Raw genomic sequence first — 17,298 nt, forward strand, 5'->3', positions numbered from 1 at the left:
AATATGCAGAATGTTTTCTAATATCCAGAAAACAGCACCTGCCACCCTGCAGAAGCAGCCTTCCCATCTGTTCCTCTCTCTGAATAATCTCCGCTGGCTCCTAGTAGCCTTACACTCCCTGGCTGTCCTTTGCTCTCAGCACGACAGCACCGTGTCTTAGTCCTTCTCTCCTTCCTCTTCGGCTCGATGGAAGAAAATGGAATAACTATCCTATCCACTCCCCAACCCAACCTTAGGTGCGTTGAGTCACGAAACTGAAACCACCTCTCTACAAGGTCAGTGATGACTGCGTTAGCCAGGTGAAACCCCGTCCTGTGTGTGTGTGTGTGTGTGTGTGTGTGTGTGTGTGTAAGTAAACGCTATATGCTGCATCAATCCTGTTACAAACAGGTAGTAAAATTGAGGTCCACTGCAAAAGAAAACAATAGGTCAGTCCCTGTCTGGTATCCTTAGAGCCCTCCTTCCCCCGGAAGCTCCAGGGCTTCCTATAGCCCACCTATCAAGAATGTCCTCTCCTGCTGTGAAGAGTCTGACCAGAGAGCCAAATTAACTTCAGCACCTGAGAGAATCATCAGCTGTCTGTCAGATCTGAGCTTCCAGAAACAAACATGTGAGCAACCCAAGGTTTCAAGCAGAGGGCGGTCCCTCCATCAGGGAGGTCTTTAGCTCATTCTATATAGAACTTAAAAGCAGTCTCCAGGTTGGGTCTCTGCTGTCCAGTTCTATTTGTAATTCAGTATACTCTGGTTTTCTGACGTGCCAGCTGCCTCCCCACAGATGAACAAGTTAGGGTGTTTTTCATTTCAGTTTTGAGTGCTATAAAACTTTTTTTGTCCTGCTTTCATGGTGTCATAAAGACCCCTGGTCACCTTGTTACAGGTTCACTCTTTTTAAAGCATTTTCTGAGTGTCTTTAGTATCTGCAGCGGATGTCAGCCTCACAGAGATTCAATGTGAGCTAAGCTGGCTTCTAAAGAAGCCAGTGGAGAGTATCAGTGCAGATCTGATCCCTGACCAGATTAGGTTTGCCTGGCTCCCTTAATGATAGGATTCATAAGGAGTTCATATATCTATGTATTCATATTAATTAAAAGTCCCCCAAAGCAAGCTACCTTTATGGGAGCCCAGACACTTCAAAGAAACTGACTTAAAGCTTCCCTGTTTTGAAAGTATTTTTTTCAAGTGCTTTGAAGCTGAACACATTATGAGATGTCAGTCTACCTGTTCGGTGCAGCCCTTCCGAGAGTATGTAGCAGTGGGGACACCTTCTGGAGTTTCGTAGAAGTGGCTGTGTCTTGGAGAAATCTCTTGACGAGAGAGAGCTTCAAAGTAGATTCTGTTAACTGTCTTCTCCTCCTCTCAAAGCTAAACTCCTGAGACATCTCCCCAAGGGCAAGGTCAGTGATGTCTTCTTTTCCTTAGACTACCAGGGAAGGTTCCAGACAACGCATTACAAGTTCCTTGTGTGGGGGGATTGTGATGTCTTTTGACTTGCCACCAAGAGGGCAGCCTGACATGAAGCAATCCAGGAATACCCATGCCTGCGGCTCAGGAGGGTTGCCAGCAAAACTGTTAAGAGTGTGAGCTCTGGGTCAGTCCAGCACAGCTCAGTAAATTGCTTGCTTCTGTTTTGTCATTTGAAAAGTAATGGACTTGTGGCATCCTGGTGTGGAGGTCAAACTGGGCAGTGCTCATTCAGTGCTTGGTGGTACCTGGCAGGATGCTGGTGAACAATGTTGGCCGTAGACACCTAACACAGGCTTCCATTTCCCATGTTCTTCCCCACCATCTTCTCTGTGACTTTCTTCCCACCACCATGGGGTCATGACTTCTCAGCCTTGTATGCACACTGGAATCATGGCAGAGGTTCCTAATGGACTAATGGCTGAGGAAACCCAATTTCTGCAGTTGTGTCTTGAGTGTCAGTTTGTTAAGATCCCACCAGTGGCCCCAAAGGACAGTCACTCTGTGAGAATCCCCCCACCCCAGTACTTCAAAGGCTGTGGTCTCCATCCCTAAGACCTGAGGGATTTGAGTTTCAGGTACTCATCTCTCACTACCTTCCCCTTGGCACACATGGCCAGTCGGAAGCGCTGGAAACATGATGACGTACGAGGGCTGAGGCAGGCTGCTTTCCCATAATGGTTGTGTCTGTGGCTGGCTTTCCCCTCTTGGTGTGGTACAGCTAGAATGAATGCCAGCAGGGAAGGTGCCAGAAGCCACATCTGCTTCTGTCATTTGATTTTCCACGTGGGAAGAACTTTGATGTAAAAACCACAAATATAGCCGGGCGGTGGTGGTGCAAGCCTTTAATCCCAGCACTCAGGAGGCAGAGGCAGTCGGATCTCTGTGAGTTCGAGGCCAGCCTGGTCTACAGAGCAAGATGCAGGACAGGCACCAAAGCTACAGAGAAACCCTGTCTCAAAAAAACAAAACAAAACAAAACAAAAAAACCCCCACAAATATAGGCAGTAAATGCTGGAGCGTGCCAGGGCCTTTGAGTTTAGGAAGCAGGAAACTGTGCCATCTAGTAGAATAGTTCAAAGCAATGGTTTTCATCCACTCCCTTTAGAAGCAGGAAGGATCAGTAGATTATGTTAGAGAGATTCAGAGGCAGGGAGGGAGGGAGGGAGGAAGGGAGAGAGGGAGGAAGGGAGGGAGGGAAGGAAGGAGGGAGAGCTGTTCAAAATGAGAAGCAGAAACAAGAGGAAGAAGAGATATGGGTTTTTTTAGCCCTAAGATATAGTAAAAATATATTAATCGTGGCACTTAGGTGGTCAGCTAGCTGTTTACATCACATTTTCTAATGCATAGCCATTGCCCAGAGAAGCCAAGACCAGATTCAGGGTCTGAAGGAAATAGGCTCTCCCTGATGGTGGAAGGGGGCAACATTTTCCTGCAAAGATCTGTGCTTACAGGAATTGGAGAGGTCACTGGGGTCATTTTTACACCATCCAATGCAATGCTTAGAGAAAGCAAGGTAGTCCACATGTGGTCGTCTGTATGTATGTGCATGGGGAAGTCAGAGGCCAACTTCAGCTGGTCTACACCTGACTTTTTAAGGTAGGTTCTCTCCATAAACTCAGAGCTTGTCATTTCAGCTAGACTGGTTGGCAAGGCCCAGAATGCCATCTGTCTCCTTGCAGCCCTCCAGCACAAGGGTTACAAGAGTATACCATCACGACCAGCTTGTATGTGAGTTGGGGTGGGGATCAGAACTCAGGTCCTTGGACTTGCACAGAAACATTTTACCCACTGAACTATCTCCCCAGGCCCCAAATAAGATCTCTGTAACTCTTTTGAATACAGGAAATTAACAAGTCATTTCCCCTCTCACATAAAATGTGATATGTGTGAGTGTGCCCCTAAGTATGTAGGTGAATGTGTATTCACAGGCATGTGAAGTCCCAAAGTTGACATCAGGAATCTTCCCTGATCCCTGTCCACATTTACTCAGGAAGGGTCTCTCAATTGAACCTATAGTGCACTGGTTCAGCTAGCCTAAGTAGCCAGCTTGCTCCAGGCCGGGCTCCCCCCCCCCCCCCCCCATTTCTGCCTCCTGACACTGGCATTACAGTCAGGCCTCACACCCACCCAGCATTCACGTGGGTTCTGGGGAACGTGAATTCTGGTCCCGATGCTTGCAGAGCAAGCTCTCTAACTGCTGAGACATCTCCTCAGCCTTATAGGACTTTTGAATAGGATTTCTTATTCAGTGAATGTCGACTGAGCATCATCTTGAAACTTGATACAGCATCATGTGCTAGGGACAGTGGTGGTGGAGACAGGCCTGGCTGCTGAGTGGACTATAATGTACCATCTGTGGAAGCATGAATATGACCCCATAACTTGGCCTTGGGGTCAGGGAAGATGCCCCCAATGAAAATAGTGACGCTAAGGCTTAAACGCTGCGTAGATATGAACTGAATAAAGGTGTGGAGTGCGGAGGGAGAGAATGTTCCATAGGCTGACAATGAGAAAGGAGGACGTTCTTGGTTCTTAGAGAATTTCACTGAGAACTGGGCCGGTGAGAAGAGTGGAGGATGGGAAGGCTCAGGGCAGTAGGGCCACTCAGATGTCCACCTCTGACCCACTGGCCTTGGGGTCCCTGGAAGCCAGGGTCTCTCCTCTCTGGAATTGTGCAACAGTGTGGTGGGTTCCTTCCAGGCAGAGGCTGGGATGGTGGTTCTGCAAGTAAAGTATTGAGGGAAAAAGCCTCAGGAGAAACTGTGAGGGAAGGAGTGAGGGAAGCTAAAGACAATGGAGGGGAGATGGAGAGATGTGGTTTAAAAAGTACTCCAACCTCAGCCAATCCCACGGGGAACTCTGCAGAGTGGGTTGATCGCCAGAGTTTGTCCCACTCACAGATGAGGAGGCTGGGGTCTTAGAGTACCACACCCATCAACCAGTCCTTTGCCTATCTGAGAGCCCTTCCTACAGGAAGACATAACTTCCTGAGAAATTTTTGGTGCTGTAAGGCCATTTCTATCCAATCAGAGCAAGGCTCCAGAGAATGGTGCTCCCAGCACCCACAGCCTCAGGCAGTGAGCACATCCTGCTAAGCAGGGGGATCCTGACATGGGCCATCCACATCTATATCACCAATTTGGAAAAGAATATGTGCTGGTTCTCTTTGTCCAGCCCGAGAAAGCCCATCTGCAGGCCAGAGGCTGTTCTGACCCTCAGTAAGGGGCACTTCCAGAACCCAAAGGTAATGAATAAACAAACCAGCAGTAACTATGTGTATTGCAAAGCTCCCTGTCCTGACCACCTTTTCTGCCCTCCGCCTGGATCTCACCGCCCAGACCTGAGTGTATGTATGTCTGACCTTCGCCTCCCATCTACACATAGCCAAGAACTCCACCGTGCGGCTGAAGCATGAGCTTGTTCTTGGGCTTTTGTTTTGTCATGGTGCAGCTTGCTGGGGGCACGGGGGTCAGGTGGGGTGGGGAGGGGTTGGGTGTGGTGGAGTTTTCTTACTGTGTAGCACAAAGGTTTGTATTGATCCTTACCCATGAGCCTCCTGAGGCAGGCTCGGTGCTGCTTATCAGCCTGTGCTTGACACTCAGAGGATGCTGTCGTGGCCCAAGGGAGTGTCTTCTCCTGGCGTCTCCAGCTTTTCTTCTAGAGTTGGAGCAATATTGATTTTCCTTGATTGCTGCATGCTCTCCTTGAAAAATAATGGAATCTAATCCTGCGAGAGCCAGAATGACAGGAAAGCAATCACCTATGCCTGAAGGGGGAAAGAATCTTTTTTGGGGAAAAGTTAGACCAATGTTGAGTTTGAATGAGGAGGGAGGTAGGTATTAATAAGTTAAGACCTCCACTCTGCTGAAGGTCTCATTGCATTAAACTCTCTTGTTTCCAAAGAGACCTCTCACTTCCCAGTTGAGGTGTTGTTTTTCCCCAGGTGTGCAGACACTCCGAGGCTTTGTATTTTTCCTTGACAGACATCCCCACATGCTCTGTTTTCAATCTGGAAGACATCCTAGGCAGAGGAGTGCCAATGTTGAATGAGAGAGTGCTATTCTATGCATGGTGACCCAGTGGAGGGTCCCCCCAGGCATCTCTGCTGACCTGGGGTGATTTAATAAGTACTTAGGATGGTTCTCTGCTGGTTGTCACTGTCCCTGGCTGGCAAAGCTACAGTGTTAGCCCCACATTAATTATCAGCTCTGTCCTGAGCTATCACAGTGACTTCCCACCTGTGGTGGCTGCTCATCACTGGAAGCACCTGGGACAACTTAAAACTAACTCCTGGGCCCTACCCTAGACCTGAATCTGCCCAAGGATGGGGCCAAGCATCTTTATTGTATCACATTTCTCAGATTTTTTTTTTTTTTTTGTACCCACCCAACCAAGAGGCTCTGCCAAGAAATCGGAGTCAACTAAAGACATGTGATCTAGAACAAGGCCACTGAGAGCTCTGGAAAGCTAAGAGCATCCTAGCTGGGGGTGTGAGTGTAGCACACCACTCTCCTGTTTTCCTTTAACCACCTACCCTGCCAGCCAGCCAATCGAATGTCCATTGAGCTCAGTCTCTGTGTGATAGAGTTTGTGCGGCAGGGCTGAGAAGACCCTGCCCTCCAAATGCTCATAGCTCTGTAATGAGCTCAGTTACAAATGGTGCCAGCCCCGGATTTCCACAAGGGAAAGTAAACTGATCTTGCTTCCTACAAACAGCAGGCAGTGCTCTCTGCTCAAAGCCTTCATTAGGCAAATAAATAACACTTTTTTTAAATTCCCCTGTTGATTTTTGAAATGAATTAAAATTAGGATTCTATTTGTAGTAATCATATAAAACATTCCCTTAAAATAAGCCTACTAGTGCATATGTAGTATGCTGCTACTATGCAAGTATTGAATGGCTTAAACTAATCTCAATACCAAGTGTGACTGTTTGGCAGTTTCCTTTAGTGTTAAATATGCAGAGACCATATAATCCAGCAGTTTCCTACAAAGGAACGTATCCAAGAAGAATGAGTTAGTCAGTTTCCCATTACTATAACAAGCACCTGAGCCAATCATCTTATAGAAGAAAGGGTTTGTTTTGGCTCACAGTTTTAGAGGCATCAGTCCATAGTTGATTTGTCTTGTTTCTTTTGGGCTTGTGACAAAGCAATGTGTCATGGTGGGGATATAAGGCAGACTAAAACCATTTACCTCATCATGAGCCATGGGGCAAAGAGAGGAAGAAGGGAGAAGCCTTCTACTACCCCCTTTAATGGTACATCCTCAGTGACCCAAAGGCCCTCTAGGCCTTACCTCCCAAAACTTCCACCACCTATGAGTAGCACCAAGCTGCAGACCAAGCTTTAACACATGAACCTTTGGGGGGAGCATACTCAAAATCAAAGCAGAGAATAAACATGTGTCCACGAAAAGACTCACACACAAATGCTCATAGCAACTTTATTAACAGCACCAAAAGCTAGAAACAGTGTCCATCAACAAGAAGATAGATAAGTAACCATACTATGGAGTACTACTCCATTTTTTAAAACAATACTGTTCCATATAACAACACTAATCTCATAATGTTTTTGTTGAACCAAAGATTCAGGCTGCAGTAAGTATAGATTCCAGACTCCATTTCTATGTGAGCAGAACTTATCTACCATACCATAAAGCTCAAATCTACAAGGATGCTATGTAATTTCTGAGGGGATGATAAACTATCTACACATGGCGGTAGGTTCTTGGGTCTGTGTATTTGTAAAATTTTGTCAAACAATATGCTGATGAGTTTATTTTGTAAGTAAACTGCACCTCAATAAAGTTGCTTTATTAGGTAATGCTAGAGAGGCAGAAATCAAAGGTCGTAATGGGGTGCCCACAATTTAGGAAACCACACTCCAGGCCTCAGTGGAAAGTGAGCTGTGATGAGCTGGGGAGGCTTTCCTTCTGCAAAGGTGTAGCTGGAAGTTTTCCCATGTCCTGGCCGGCTGACGGTCAGTACAAATCTCTCCCACTCACATCCCTCAAGTAAACACATAGAGACTTGTAGCATGAATCTTAACAGGTCTTATTAATAAAAACAAATCCAGAGCCAGGTATTGGGGTGACTGCTGGAAGATTAGAGAAGCAGAACAAGCCACAGCCATCCCACCTTGCCAATTCCTCAGCTGATCCTGTTTCCTCAGACTGGAAACCTCTCAGTCCTCATCCAGAACAAATCTCAGCTGAACTGTGCTGCTCAAAGCCTAAAAGCTTAACCAGCCAAATGCTTCTAGTTTCTGGTCTTCCCGCCTTATATATCTTTCTGCTTTCTGCCATCACTCCCTGGGATTAAAGGCTCACTTCCTGGGATTAAAGACATGTGAGTCACCATGCCTAGCTGTTTCCAGTGTAGCCTTGAACTAGGAGATTCAGGTGGATCTTTGCCTCTGGAATGCTAAGATTAAAGGAGTGTGTGCCACTATTTTCTGGCCTCTGTATCTAGTGGCTGTTCTGTTCTCTGACCCCAGATAAGTTTATTAGGGTACACAATATTTTGGGGAACACAATATCACCACAGAGGCTTGTATTAATTATAACTGCTCAGCCATTAGCTCAGGCTTATCACTGACTAGCTGTTACACTTAACTTGACCCACAATTCTTATCTATGTTTAGCCATGTGGCTTGGTACCTTTTCTCAGTTCTGTCTTGTCATCTTGCTTCCTCTGTGTCTGGCTGTTGACTCCTGACTCAGCCTTCCTCTTCCCAGCATTCTCTCTCTCTCTCTCTTTTTTTTAAGATTTATTTATTTATTATGTATACAGTGTTCTGCCAGCATGTATGTCTGCAGGTCAGAAGAGGGCACCAGATCTCATTATAGATGGTTGTGAGCCACCATGTGGTTGCTGGGAATTGAACTCAGGACCTCTGGAAGAGCAGTCAGTTCTCTTAACCTCTGAGCCATCCCTCCAGCCCCCAGCATTCTCGTTATCTGCTTATCCTGCCTATACTATACTTCCTGCCTGGCTACTGGCCAATCAGCATTTTATTTATCACGCAATCAGAGCAACACACATTCACGCCATACAGAACGACATCCCACACAAAGGGAAATAGGTCATGCCACCAGGACCTTCTGCTGAGCCTGAGTTCAGATGGGCTGGGGGATTAAGTAAGTGAACTAGGTTGGAACTTATAGTAAGAGAGAGGGGAGGAAGAGGAACAGGCCAGAAAAAAGAGGGATGTGAGTGAGCCTTGGCCTCAGCCTTAGTCACATGCAAAGGCCTTTCTAATCCAATGAGTGAAACCTGAACACATGTGCTTCAATACCAGCAAATGCAGCCACCTAATTTCCCCAGAGCCCTTTGCTCAGGACTTGAATGGCAGCAAAGCTCACCAATAGGGCCAGCCCTGGGATGTGGTAAGCAAGGTGCTGAGGACTCTGCCTTGTAAGGGATGGGGTCATTTTCTTTTTCAGGATCCCAACAGGAAGTGCCTCACCTGCATCACCCTCATCCCAGCTCTGCTTTCTGGTTGTCTGGGAGCAGATCCTCATCACTCCTGTCTAAGCCTGGCCATGCAGTTCAGGCAATGCACTGTATATGGCACCCTGTTAGGAACACGTCCAGGGGGAGCTTGAGATGGAAAAAAAATGGGAGAGGGGAATCCCAGGAGTCTGTGTATGCTCAGAGGGGAAATCCTGGATCCAGGCTGAGATGGGTGTCCCCAAAACTTCTAAGAGTGAGACTGTTGAGATTTGAAGAAAATGAGTACAAGAGAGGACTCAAGGCTGTTCTTCTAGATCTTTCCAGCACAGGATAACAATGAGAGCCTGGGGCCAACAATTTGCAGTTTCTGATGCCTCCTTGCCTTTGTAGGTTTGCACCCTGTATCAAGCCCTACAGCGCTTTGATGTCCCAGATGGAGTCCATCCCAGCAACCTCCATTACTGCCAGCTCACCAGCAGCCCCAGTGATGGTAGAGTCCACTGAGGTGGACTTCAGTGATTCTATTAAGTAAGTAGGCAAAACCAGTGCAGGCTTGTCCTTACCATTCTTTCCTCTCACTGAATTTACATTCTCAACACCCATCCCTCACTCGCCCACTGGGCTGTACACTAGTCAACAGTTAGATGAGTGGGTTCTGTGTTAGGCTCACCACTGGCTCTCTGCTCTCAGGTGGGGTACAGAGTTCTTAACCCTGGGGGACTGGTCCTTCCTTCCCATTTCCCCTCCACAGAGCAAAGCTCAGCAGACAAGATGGGACTCTGGGTGGAATGCAGAAAATTACATCATTATCTATCTATCCAATACAACAAAATTCTTTAAGTAATTGTGAAATTCAGCTAAGTATGGTGGCACAGGCCTGTCATGCCAGTACTTGGGAGCCTGAGGCAAGGGAATTATGAGCTTGAGGCCAGCCTGGGCTGCAGAGTGACAGTCTCAAAAACAAAATAAAAACTTATGAACTTGAACATTGACGACTTGTCCAAACTGTCTGAAGAATTGCCCATGCTCTCCAGGATGCCTTTTAAATAGGACATGAACTTGATGCCCCAGGAAAGGGCAGCCTCTGGGAAACTGAGCAGTGTAAAGGCCCACTCTACACATTTGAAGGCAGAGGACAGCTGAACACTGCCTTCTGATCTCTTAGAGAAAGTGTCTCTTGAGTGGTACTCTGTACTTATTCTGGGATATGGCAGAGAGGAAGAGGAAAGTGGGAGATACAGCCGGGCAGATGGTGATGGCTATCAAGTGAGTGATTCTCTCATTTCCTTAAACTCCCCAGGACTATCCTTATGGATGATGAAGTTGGACCTGAAGAAAGAGGAATCAAAAAGCCCACAGCATCCACCATGATCTCTGAAGTATGATTCCTTTGCTCCTGGGCAGGGTTAGCAAGTAAAAAGTCTTTCCCAAAGCAGAGAAGATTGAGGATCAGAGTGCCAAGTGTAATGCTGGGATGGGGCTGGCATGAGGCCAGATAGTCTTGTCCAGGTTCCCTCTCCCCAAAGTGAACACCTCAGTGAGAGCCCAGGGTACCTCGAGACACAATTTCTGAAAGTGAAAAGTTGGGATCCCCAAGGCTGGCTGGTCACATGCTCTTCTCTCTCCCCACCAAGAGGCTGCTAATGGAGAAGTATTCCTCAGGAATAGTGTAGTGTACATAAAGGCAAGTTTAAGGCTGTGGACCAGGGAAATGGCTCAGAGGGCCTGCTGTGCAAGCATGAGTACTGAGTTCAGGTCTCCAGCACCCATGTAAAAGCCGGTCTCTGTGTAATCCCAGCACTGATGGGATGGCTATGGAGATGGGGCGAAGCCTACAGTCTGGCTGAATTGGTGAATTCCAGATTCAGTAAGAGACTCTCAAAAAAATAAGGTAGAGAGTGATCAAGATGTAAACATTGACCCCTAGCCTCCACATACATATACACACGTGCACAGGCACCTGCACTCACATATGAACACAATAAACAGACACATGCTACACACTCACATACACACATATGCCCATATCCCACACACCCATATATAGACTACAGACACTTAAATACTTTATCTAGAATGATAGACTAAGAAAACCATTGGAGACACAAAGTTCTCCACCAGAGATATTTTTTTATTACACCTTAGAAATAGCAAAAAAATAAATTGAAAACATGCAAAATGAATTACTATATATCCATGCTAAGACACAGTCATGGCAAAGAATACACATGAGCAAAGATGTTCATATTACAGGCAGGAGTGCACACTGATAGAACCTCAGTGAGGTGTAACTTGGAAGGTGTGTCAGTGTTTCAAATGCATCCTTCTTCTCAATTATTCTCCGGACATGCCCCTGTGTTTATATGAAGATTTATCTAGCCTTGTACTTCACAACTTTGTTTAAAAAAAACAAGAACATTTTGGAAACAACAATACTTCAAACAGGAGATTAACTGAATAAACTCAATTGCATCTACACAAGGCAGTGCTATGGAGTGGAATTCTGTTATAAAAAAACCAATAGGTTCTCTGCTAGTTTGGTATAAACTCTAAAGTATTGAATAAAAAAGTAATAGGAGAAAATGGGCACATAGTGTGCTACCATTTAAGCCAAGACAAAGCTATAGAAAAACAAAAACTAATAGTTACTTCTAAATTTTTTTATATATGTGATTTTTTTTTGCCTGCATGTGTGTATGTGCACTATGTGTATGCAGTGCCCACAGAGGCCAGTAGAAGGCGTCAGATCCTCTGAAACTGAACAGACGGTTATGTGCTGTCAGGTGGGTGCTGGGAATAGAACCCAGATCCCTGCAAGAGCAGGCATTGCTTTTACCCCTGAGCCATCTCTTCAGCCCCAACAACTAGCATTTATTGAGCACCGAGTATACTTTGCATAGTTGCAGACATTTTTTGCATTGTCTCTGTTGGTGATAACCATTGTCCTTTGCCACATCCGTGAGGGGATGCACGTGTGAAGCAGTCTAGCTGGGAGACTTGGCAGTCTCTATGTTTCTTAAATGGTGACAGATGTATTTGCGTATGTGTAGAGTATCTAAGAAATACAAGCATCGTTAGTGCAGGCGTTTTCTTCTTCCCGTTCTGTTCACCATTTTATCCCCAGAACCTAGAACTGGTTCACAGTATGTCGTCCGTAAGTATTCGTCAAATAAAGACTGAAGAGGTGACTCAGCAGTTAAGAGCACTGAGTGCTCTTCCAGAGGACATTCCCAAGCACCACATCAGGAGGTGCACAACCACCTGTAACTCTAGCTCCATAGCATCATCTCTGGCCTCCATGGACACCTCCACTTGTGCACTTACCCATTCTCAAATGCATGCATAAATACATAAAAATATTTTTAAATAAAATTTTTAAAATTAGTCAAAAGAAGAAAATAATCAGGTAGACCCTATCAAAACCCAAACAGTGGTTACCTAAGAGACAACGGAAGAGTAAGGAATTTTGGTGGAAGTATTATTTTTTTTTAGCTATATAACTTTTCAAATATTTTTTATTTGTATCATGAATATGTATCAACTACTTTTAATATTCTAAATTATGCTCTTGAAGACTATTCCATCATGTAAGATATAGATACAGGACAAAGACACATTCAGACATGTGTACTATAACCTATCAGTTAATTGTAATTTCCTTCCTTAAATATTTCCCTACTTTTTAATTTCACACACTTGTCTTCTGAATGTTCATTCATTTCCATCCCCAGAGATGCTTGTCATCAAACATGTATGCAGTACAGAAAAATCAAAGCAAAACTCCTTTGAATCCCTTCATTCATAAGGAAAATACTACTGAGATGCTTAGCAGTCTCCCAGATACTGTTTTGCATATGCAAAGCCCAGAATGAGTTTATACACCCACTCATGCCTTCAGAGTGTGACTCACATGAGCCCTCTGCAATTTCACATGAATGAAACCACCTTTTCTCTCAAGAACACATTGTATCATTCTTGGTCCACAAATACATATTGGGTCATCTTCCATGAATAGAGAGGTACCACGCACACTTTATTTAAAGCGAGCTATCTCTGGTGGGCAGACAGCTTGCTTTCAGAGCTCCCCTGTTAAAATAACTCTGTTGTACATATCCATATATGTACATTTTGGGCATTGTCCAATTATTGTCATAGGAAAGAAGTCCAGTTTTTTAAAAGATACTTTTAGTTACATAAACTTGTGTTGGGGAGGATATATGCACATGAGAGCAGGGCCAGAAGAGAGCGCCAGATCTCTTGAACAGGAGTTACAGCCTCTGAGCCCCTCAACATGGGTGCTAGGATCCGGAATGGAGGTCCTCTGCAATAGCAGTACCTGCTCCTGGCCACTGAGCCAACTCTCCCCCCCCCCCAATCTGTCCTGTTCTTTCACTGTATTTGCTGTGTTTCCTCTTTCTCAAAGGAATGGAGAGGTGTGCATTGATGAGTTGCACATGCCTGCTGGCTTTTCCTCCTCCTTTTATTTCTAGGCAATAAAATACAGTTCCGCAGGAACAGAAAGAAGCCAGAGCCAGGTGGACTACCCAGAATCCCTGTGGATCTTCGAACAGGAGGAAATGCTTTCCATTGGAATAGAAGAAGTAAGTGATATCCCAAGGTCCTTAATTACCCAGCACTGATGCTGCCAAGCACCTGCTCTGGATTAGAAACTAGCATCTGCCCAGAGTGTTTCCACTGTTCCCGTCATACATGCCCAAGAGTCAAATGAAAAGTCAGGAGTAAGTCTGGCTGCTGACAAAATGTAACTCCCCTGCTGCAGACCCATCACCGGGCCAGCAGTTCCCATGCGGGATGACTTTTCTCTGCAGGTGTTTGACATCCTGCCCCTCTATGGAGTTCTGCGGCCATACAGTAGCCATCAGATATCATTTACCTTCTACGGACACTGTGACATCATTGCGCGGGCCAAAGCTCTTTGTGAAGTGGATGGAGGGCCCACCTATGAGATAATCCTGAAGGGAGAGGCTTCCCTGGTCAGCTACTCCTTTGACACTAAGGACATTAACTATGGATTACAGGTACTGCAGACAGCAGGTGGGGTTTTCTGGGTTTGCCTTAAACATGGATTGTGGTCCTTACCCTTGAATCTCCCTTGAACCATCACCCATCACTCATGCCCTTCATCCGTGATCAGCTTCCCTGCCCCTCCATTTGAAATCCTTTTCCTTTGCTTTTCTCACTGTCTCAAGGTAAGCATCTTTCTTAAGAAGATCTTAGAGAAGATGCTCGTCTTTCAGTCCAGAGGCTGCCGTGACCCTTCTCTTTCTCTTGTTAACACTATTTTCTCACATCCCTCCCTCTACAGTCTCCGGGACTTTTTTGCTGCCCTCTCCCACACACCCCACATACTTGCAGCACCCAGTATCTCCAAGTTACCCACCTGAGTCCCACTCCGAATCACTCTAACCACACTGCAGGACTTCATCAAGCCATACCTATTTTATTTTTTGTTGTTTTGATGTTTTTGGTTTTAATTTTTAGAGACAGAGTCTCATGCATCCAGGCTTACCTCAAACTCTCGAGGCAGCCAAGGGATGATCTCACATTCCCGATCCTCCCACCTCCCCCTCCCAAGTGCTAGGATTACATGCACGCAGGAGGACACCTGGCTGCCATGCCTAAATATTACAGCAGTCTGCCCACACCATAGTACATAAAGAGCTCAGGGTCTGATTCAGTGGGCGCAGCCTTTGGCCTGGGGCTTCGCTTTTCAAAAACAAGCTCCCTGCCATGTGATGTCAATGCCGCTGGTCTACAGATAAGTCACAAGCAAGGGATTGCGGCACTGCTAACCCTGCAGACATCATCATCAGATAAGTTTTCCAGAAAGTGTATCTTCATCCCGTCAGTCCCTGGGTGTTCACCCCAGCTGCACATTATTGAGAAAAGAGCAGGTTTATCCTGTCTGGATCCCTCCTGTCTCCTTTGGAGCATCGCCACTGCTGCAAGCTTCAGCATCTCTCATCTAGACAACGAGGAGGGACAGCTATGCCTATGTCACCAGTCACTGGTCACAGTAGACAGAGTTCCCTTCTCTGTCACCCATCAAGCTGCCTACTGAGGATGCCCTAAGCCTTTTTTTTTTTTCCCCATCCTAGAGTCTTTTTTAATAATGGGTTTATTCTTGGGGAATTTTATACGGTACATTTTGATCATGTTTATCCCCTCACCTGACTCCTCTCGGATCCTCCCCCACCTCCCTACCCACCTTGTTTCATCTTCCTCTTGCTTTCCTGCTCTCTCCTCACCAAGTCCTGTTTGTGTTGGCTGACAGTTCCTGAGTGCGGGGTCTGCCCTGAAGTGTGATCAGTGTACCAGGTGTCACACCACTAAAGAAACTCTCACTCTCCCAGCAGCAGACATCCCACTAGCTCAGGATTCACAGCTAGCTGAGGCTGATGGTGACTTTTCTCCTCCGGCAGCTCCCTAGCACCTTGTAGCACTGTGAAAGGTGCAGCGGGGATGAAGCTCCCAGTAGAGAACCAGCTAGGTCCCTGCATGTTCTTTGAGTATGTGATACCTTTGCCAATAGGGCCTTACTGTCAGGTTCTGGAGGGTAGCCTAGAGCCCTGCCAATAGTCTGTAATATCTGGGGACTCTGTGGGAACCCACTGTTAAGCCCTTCTTTTTTGGTTTTGTTTTGAGTTTTGAGACAGGGTCTCTCTCTGTAACCCCACAACTCCTTATTAGACCAGGCCGGCCTCAAACTCAGAGATCTTCCTGCCTCTGCTGCCTGATTGCTGGGATCAAAGGCGTGCCACCACACCAAGCTGTTAAGCCCTTCTCTTAACTGATGCTCTCTGCACAGATATTGAGTTGACCATAATCCCCCATTTATAAACCATCCATTTAGCAGCATCCATCCTGGTTTACCCACTGCCGCCCGTGCACCCCGGCCTTTTCTGCCTCCACGTTTTCCCAGACACTATTCCTCTCATGGTCCACTCTGCCACCTCCAGACCTGCCAGTCACAGCTCAGCTACGTTCAAAAACCTTACCATCTCCTTACCTTCACTTGGCACTTAGATATCATCTCAGCCGCAATACGCTTTCTGACTTGGGTAGGAGTCTCGGTCAGCTTAATCTCAGTATACTTCTTTCCACTTAGATCATGGGCTAAGTACTCAGAGACTGAGTGTCTTGGCAATGTTTACTGTGTTTGGTGCCTATTATATAATATACAGCAAGGAGAAATGATTGAGAGAGAGAGAGAGAGAGAGAGTGTGTGTGTGTGTGTGTGTGTGTATGTACACATACATGTGTGGATTAAAGTCCGCACCTGCTCAGATTCACCTAGCACCAACTGCTGTCTTCTCTACTGGGTTATCCGGACAGAATCTTCTTTTCTTCCTTACCTCCAGGGTCCTCTGATAAACTGGTTTCAAGTTATCTCTACAGTTAGGCTGCCCTAAATGTACAGGATCCTATCTAAGACAGCCAGTTTTGCCCTGTTTGTCCTAGGCACCCCTAAAATAGGCCTCAGTTTTGGGGTGTTAAGCCTACCATATGAGCTGGTGAATTATGCTAGCAAAATCTCAACTGGTGTATTATTCGTATGGTTCCTTACACAAATGAGAAAACTCATTCTAGAATATTCTAAACTTAAATCTTGTGTTCTTAATAGGATAGAATTAGAAGTAAACCCTCTTCTTTTCTGAAACTTACTTCAAGATTCTCAAATATAACTTCTTGTGGTGAAGTAACCGAGACACAAACATTGACATGTACCCTCAGGGCCAGAGCCAAAATAAACCCAGAGCTTGAAATAAGAAAAAAAGCCAGTACAGGCAGGTCCAGGGGTGTCTTGGTCCTGGAGGACATGGGAATGGAGGGGAGGGGCTGGGGAGAAGGTGGGGGTGAGGGCGGGAGGGGGGAGGACAGGGGAACCCATGGCTGATGTATAAAATTAAAACACATAATAATGATAATAATAATAATAATAATAATAATAATAATAATAATAATAAAGAAAAAAGCCAGATGTACAGAGCCCAGGGATTCTCTTACTCCACAAGCCCCTTTATGATGCTCAGATGTGGATTGACCAGTATGTTTTACAAACATAGTTCTTTATATTCTTCGGGAATTTCACATCATGCATTCAAGTCCCACTCACCTCCTAGTCCCTCCGCATCCGCCCCTCACCCTACAGCATGCCCCCCAAGAGAATGCCCCCAAAAAAGTTAATTAAAAAGAAAACAAAGGCCGAGCAGTGGTAGTGCACGCCTTTAATCCCAGCACTCGAGAGGCAGAAGCCAGGTGGATCTCTGTGAGTTTGAGGCCAGCCTGGGCTACCAAGTAAGTTCTAGGAAAGGTGCAAAGCTACAGAGAGAAACCCTGTCTTGAAAAACC

General features: G+C 45.9%; 1 protein-coding gene across 1 annotated transcript in view; it reads left to right on the forward strand.

The window, feature by feature from the left end:
- Positions 1-17,298, forward strand: part of Hydin (HYDIN axonemal central pair apparatus protein) — a 350,853-nt gene that overhangs the window by 215,420 nt on the left and 118,135 nt on the right. Inside the window, 4 exon segments of the mRNA XM_036188859.1 lie at positions 9,316-9,453; positions 10,226-10,304; positions 13,416-13,526; positions 13,755-13,964. Coding sequence (XP_036044752.1) covers positions 9,316-9,453; positions 10,226-10,304; positions 13,416-13,526; positions 13,755-13,964 — 538 coding nt within the window.

The sequence above is a fragment of the Onychomys torridus genome, chromosome 5 (genome assembly GCF_903995425.1).
Source record: "Onychomys torridus chromosome 5, mOncTor1.1, whole genome shotgun sequence".
NCBI lineage: Eukaryota > Metazoa > Chordata > Mammalia > Rodentia > Cricetidae > Onychomys > Onychomys torridus.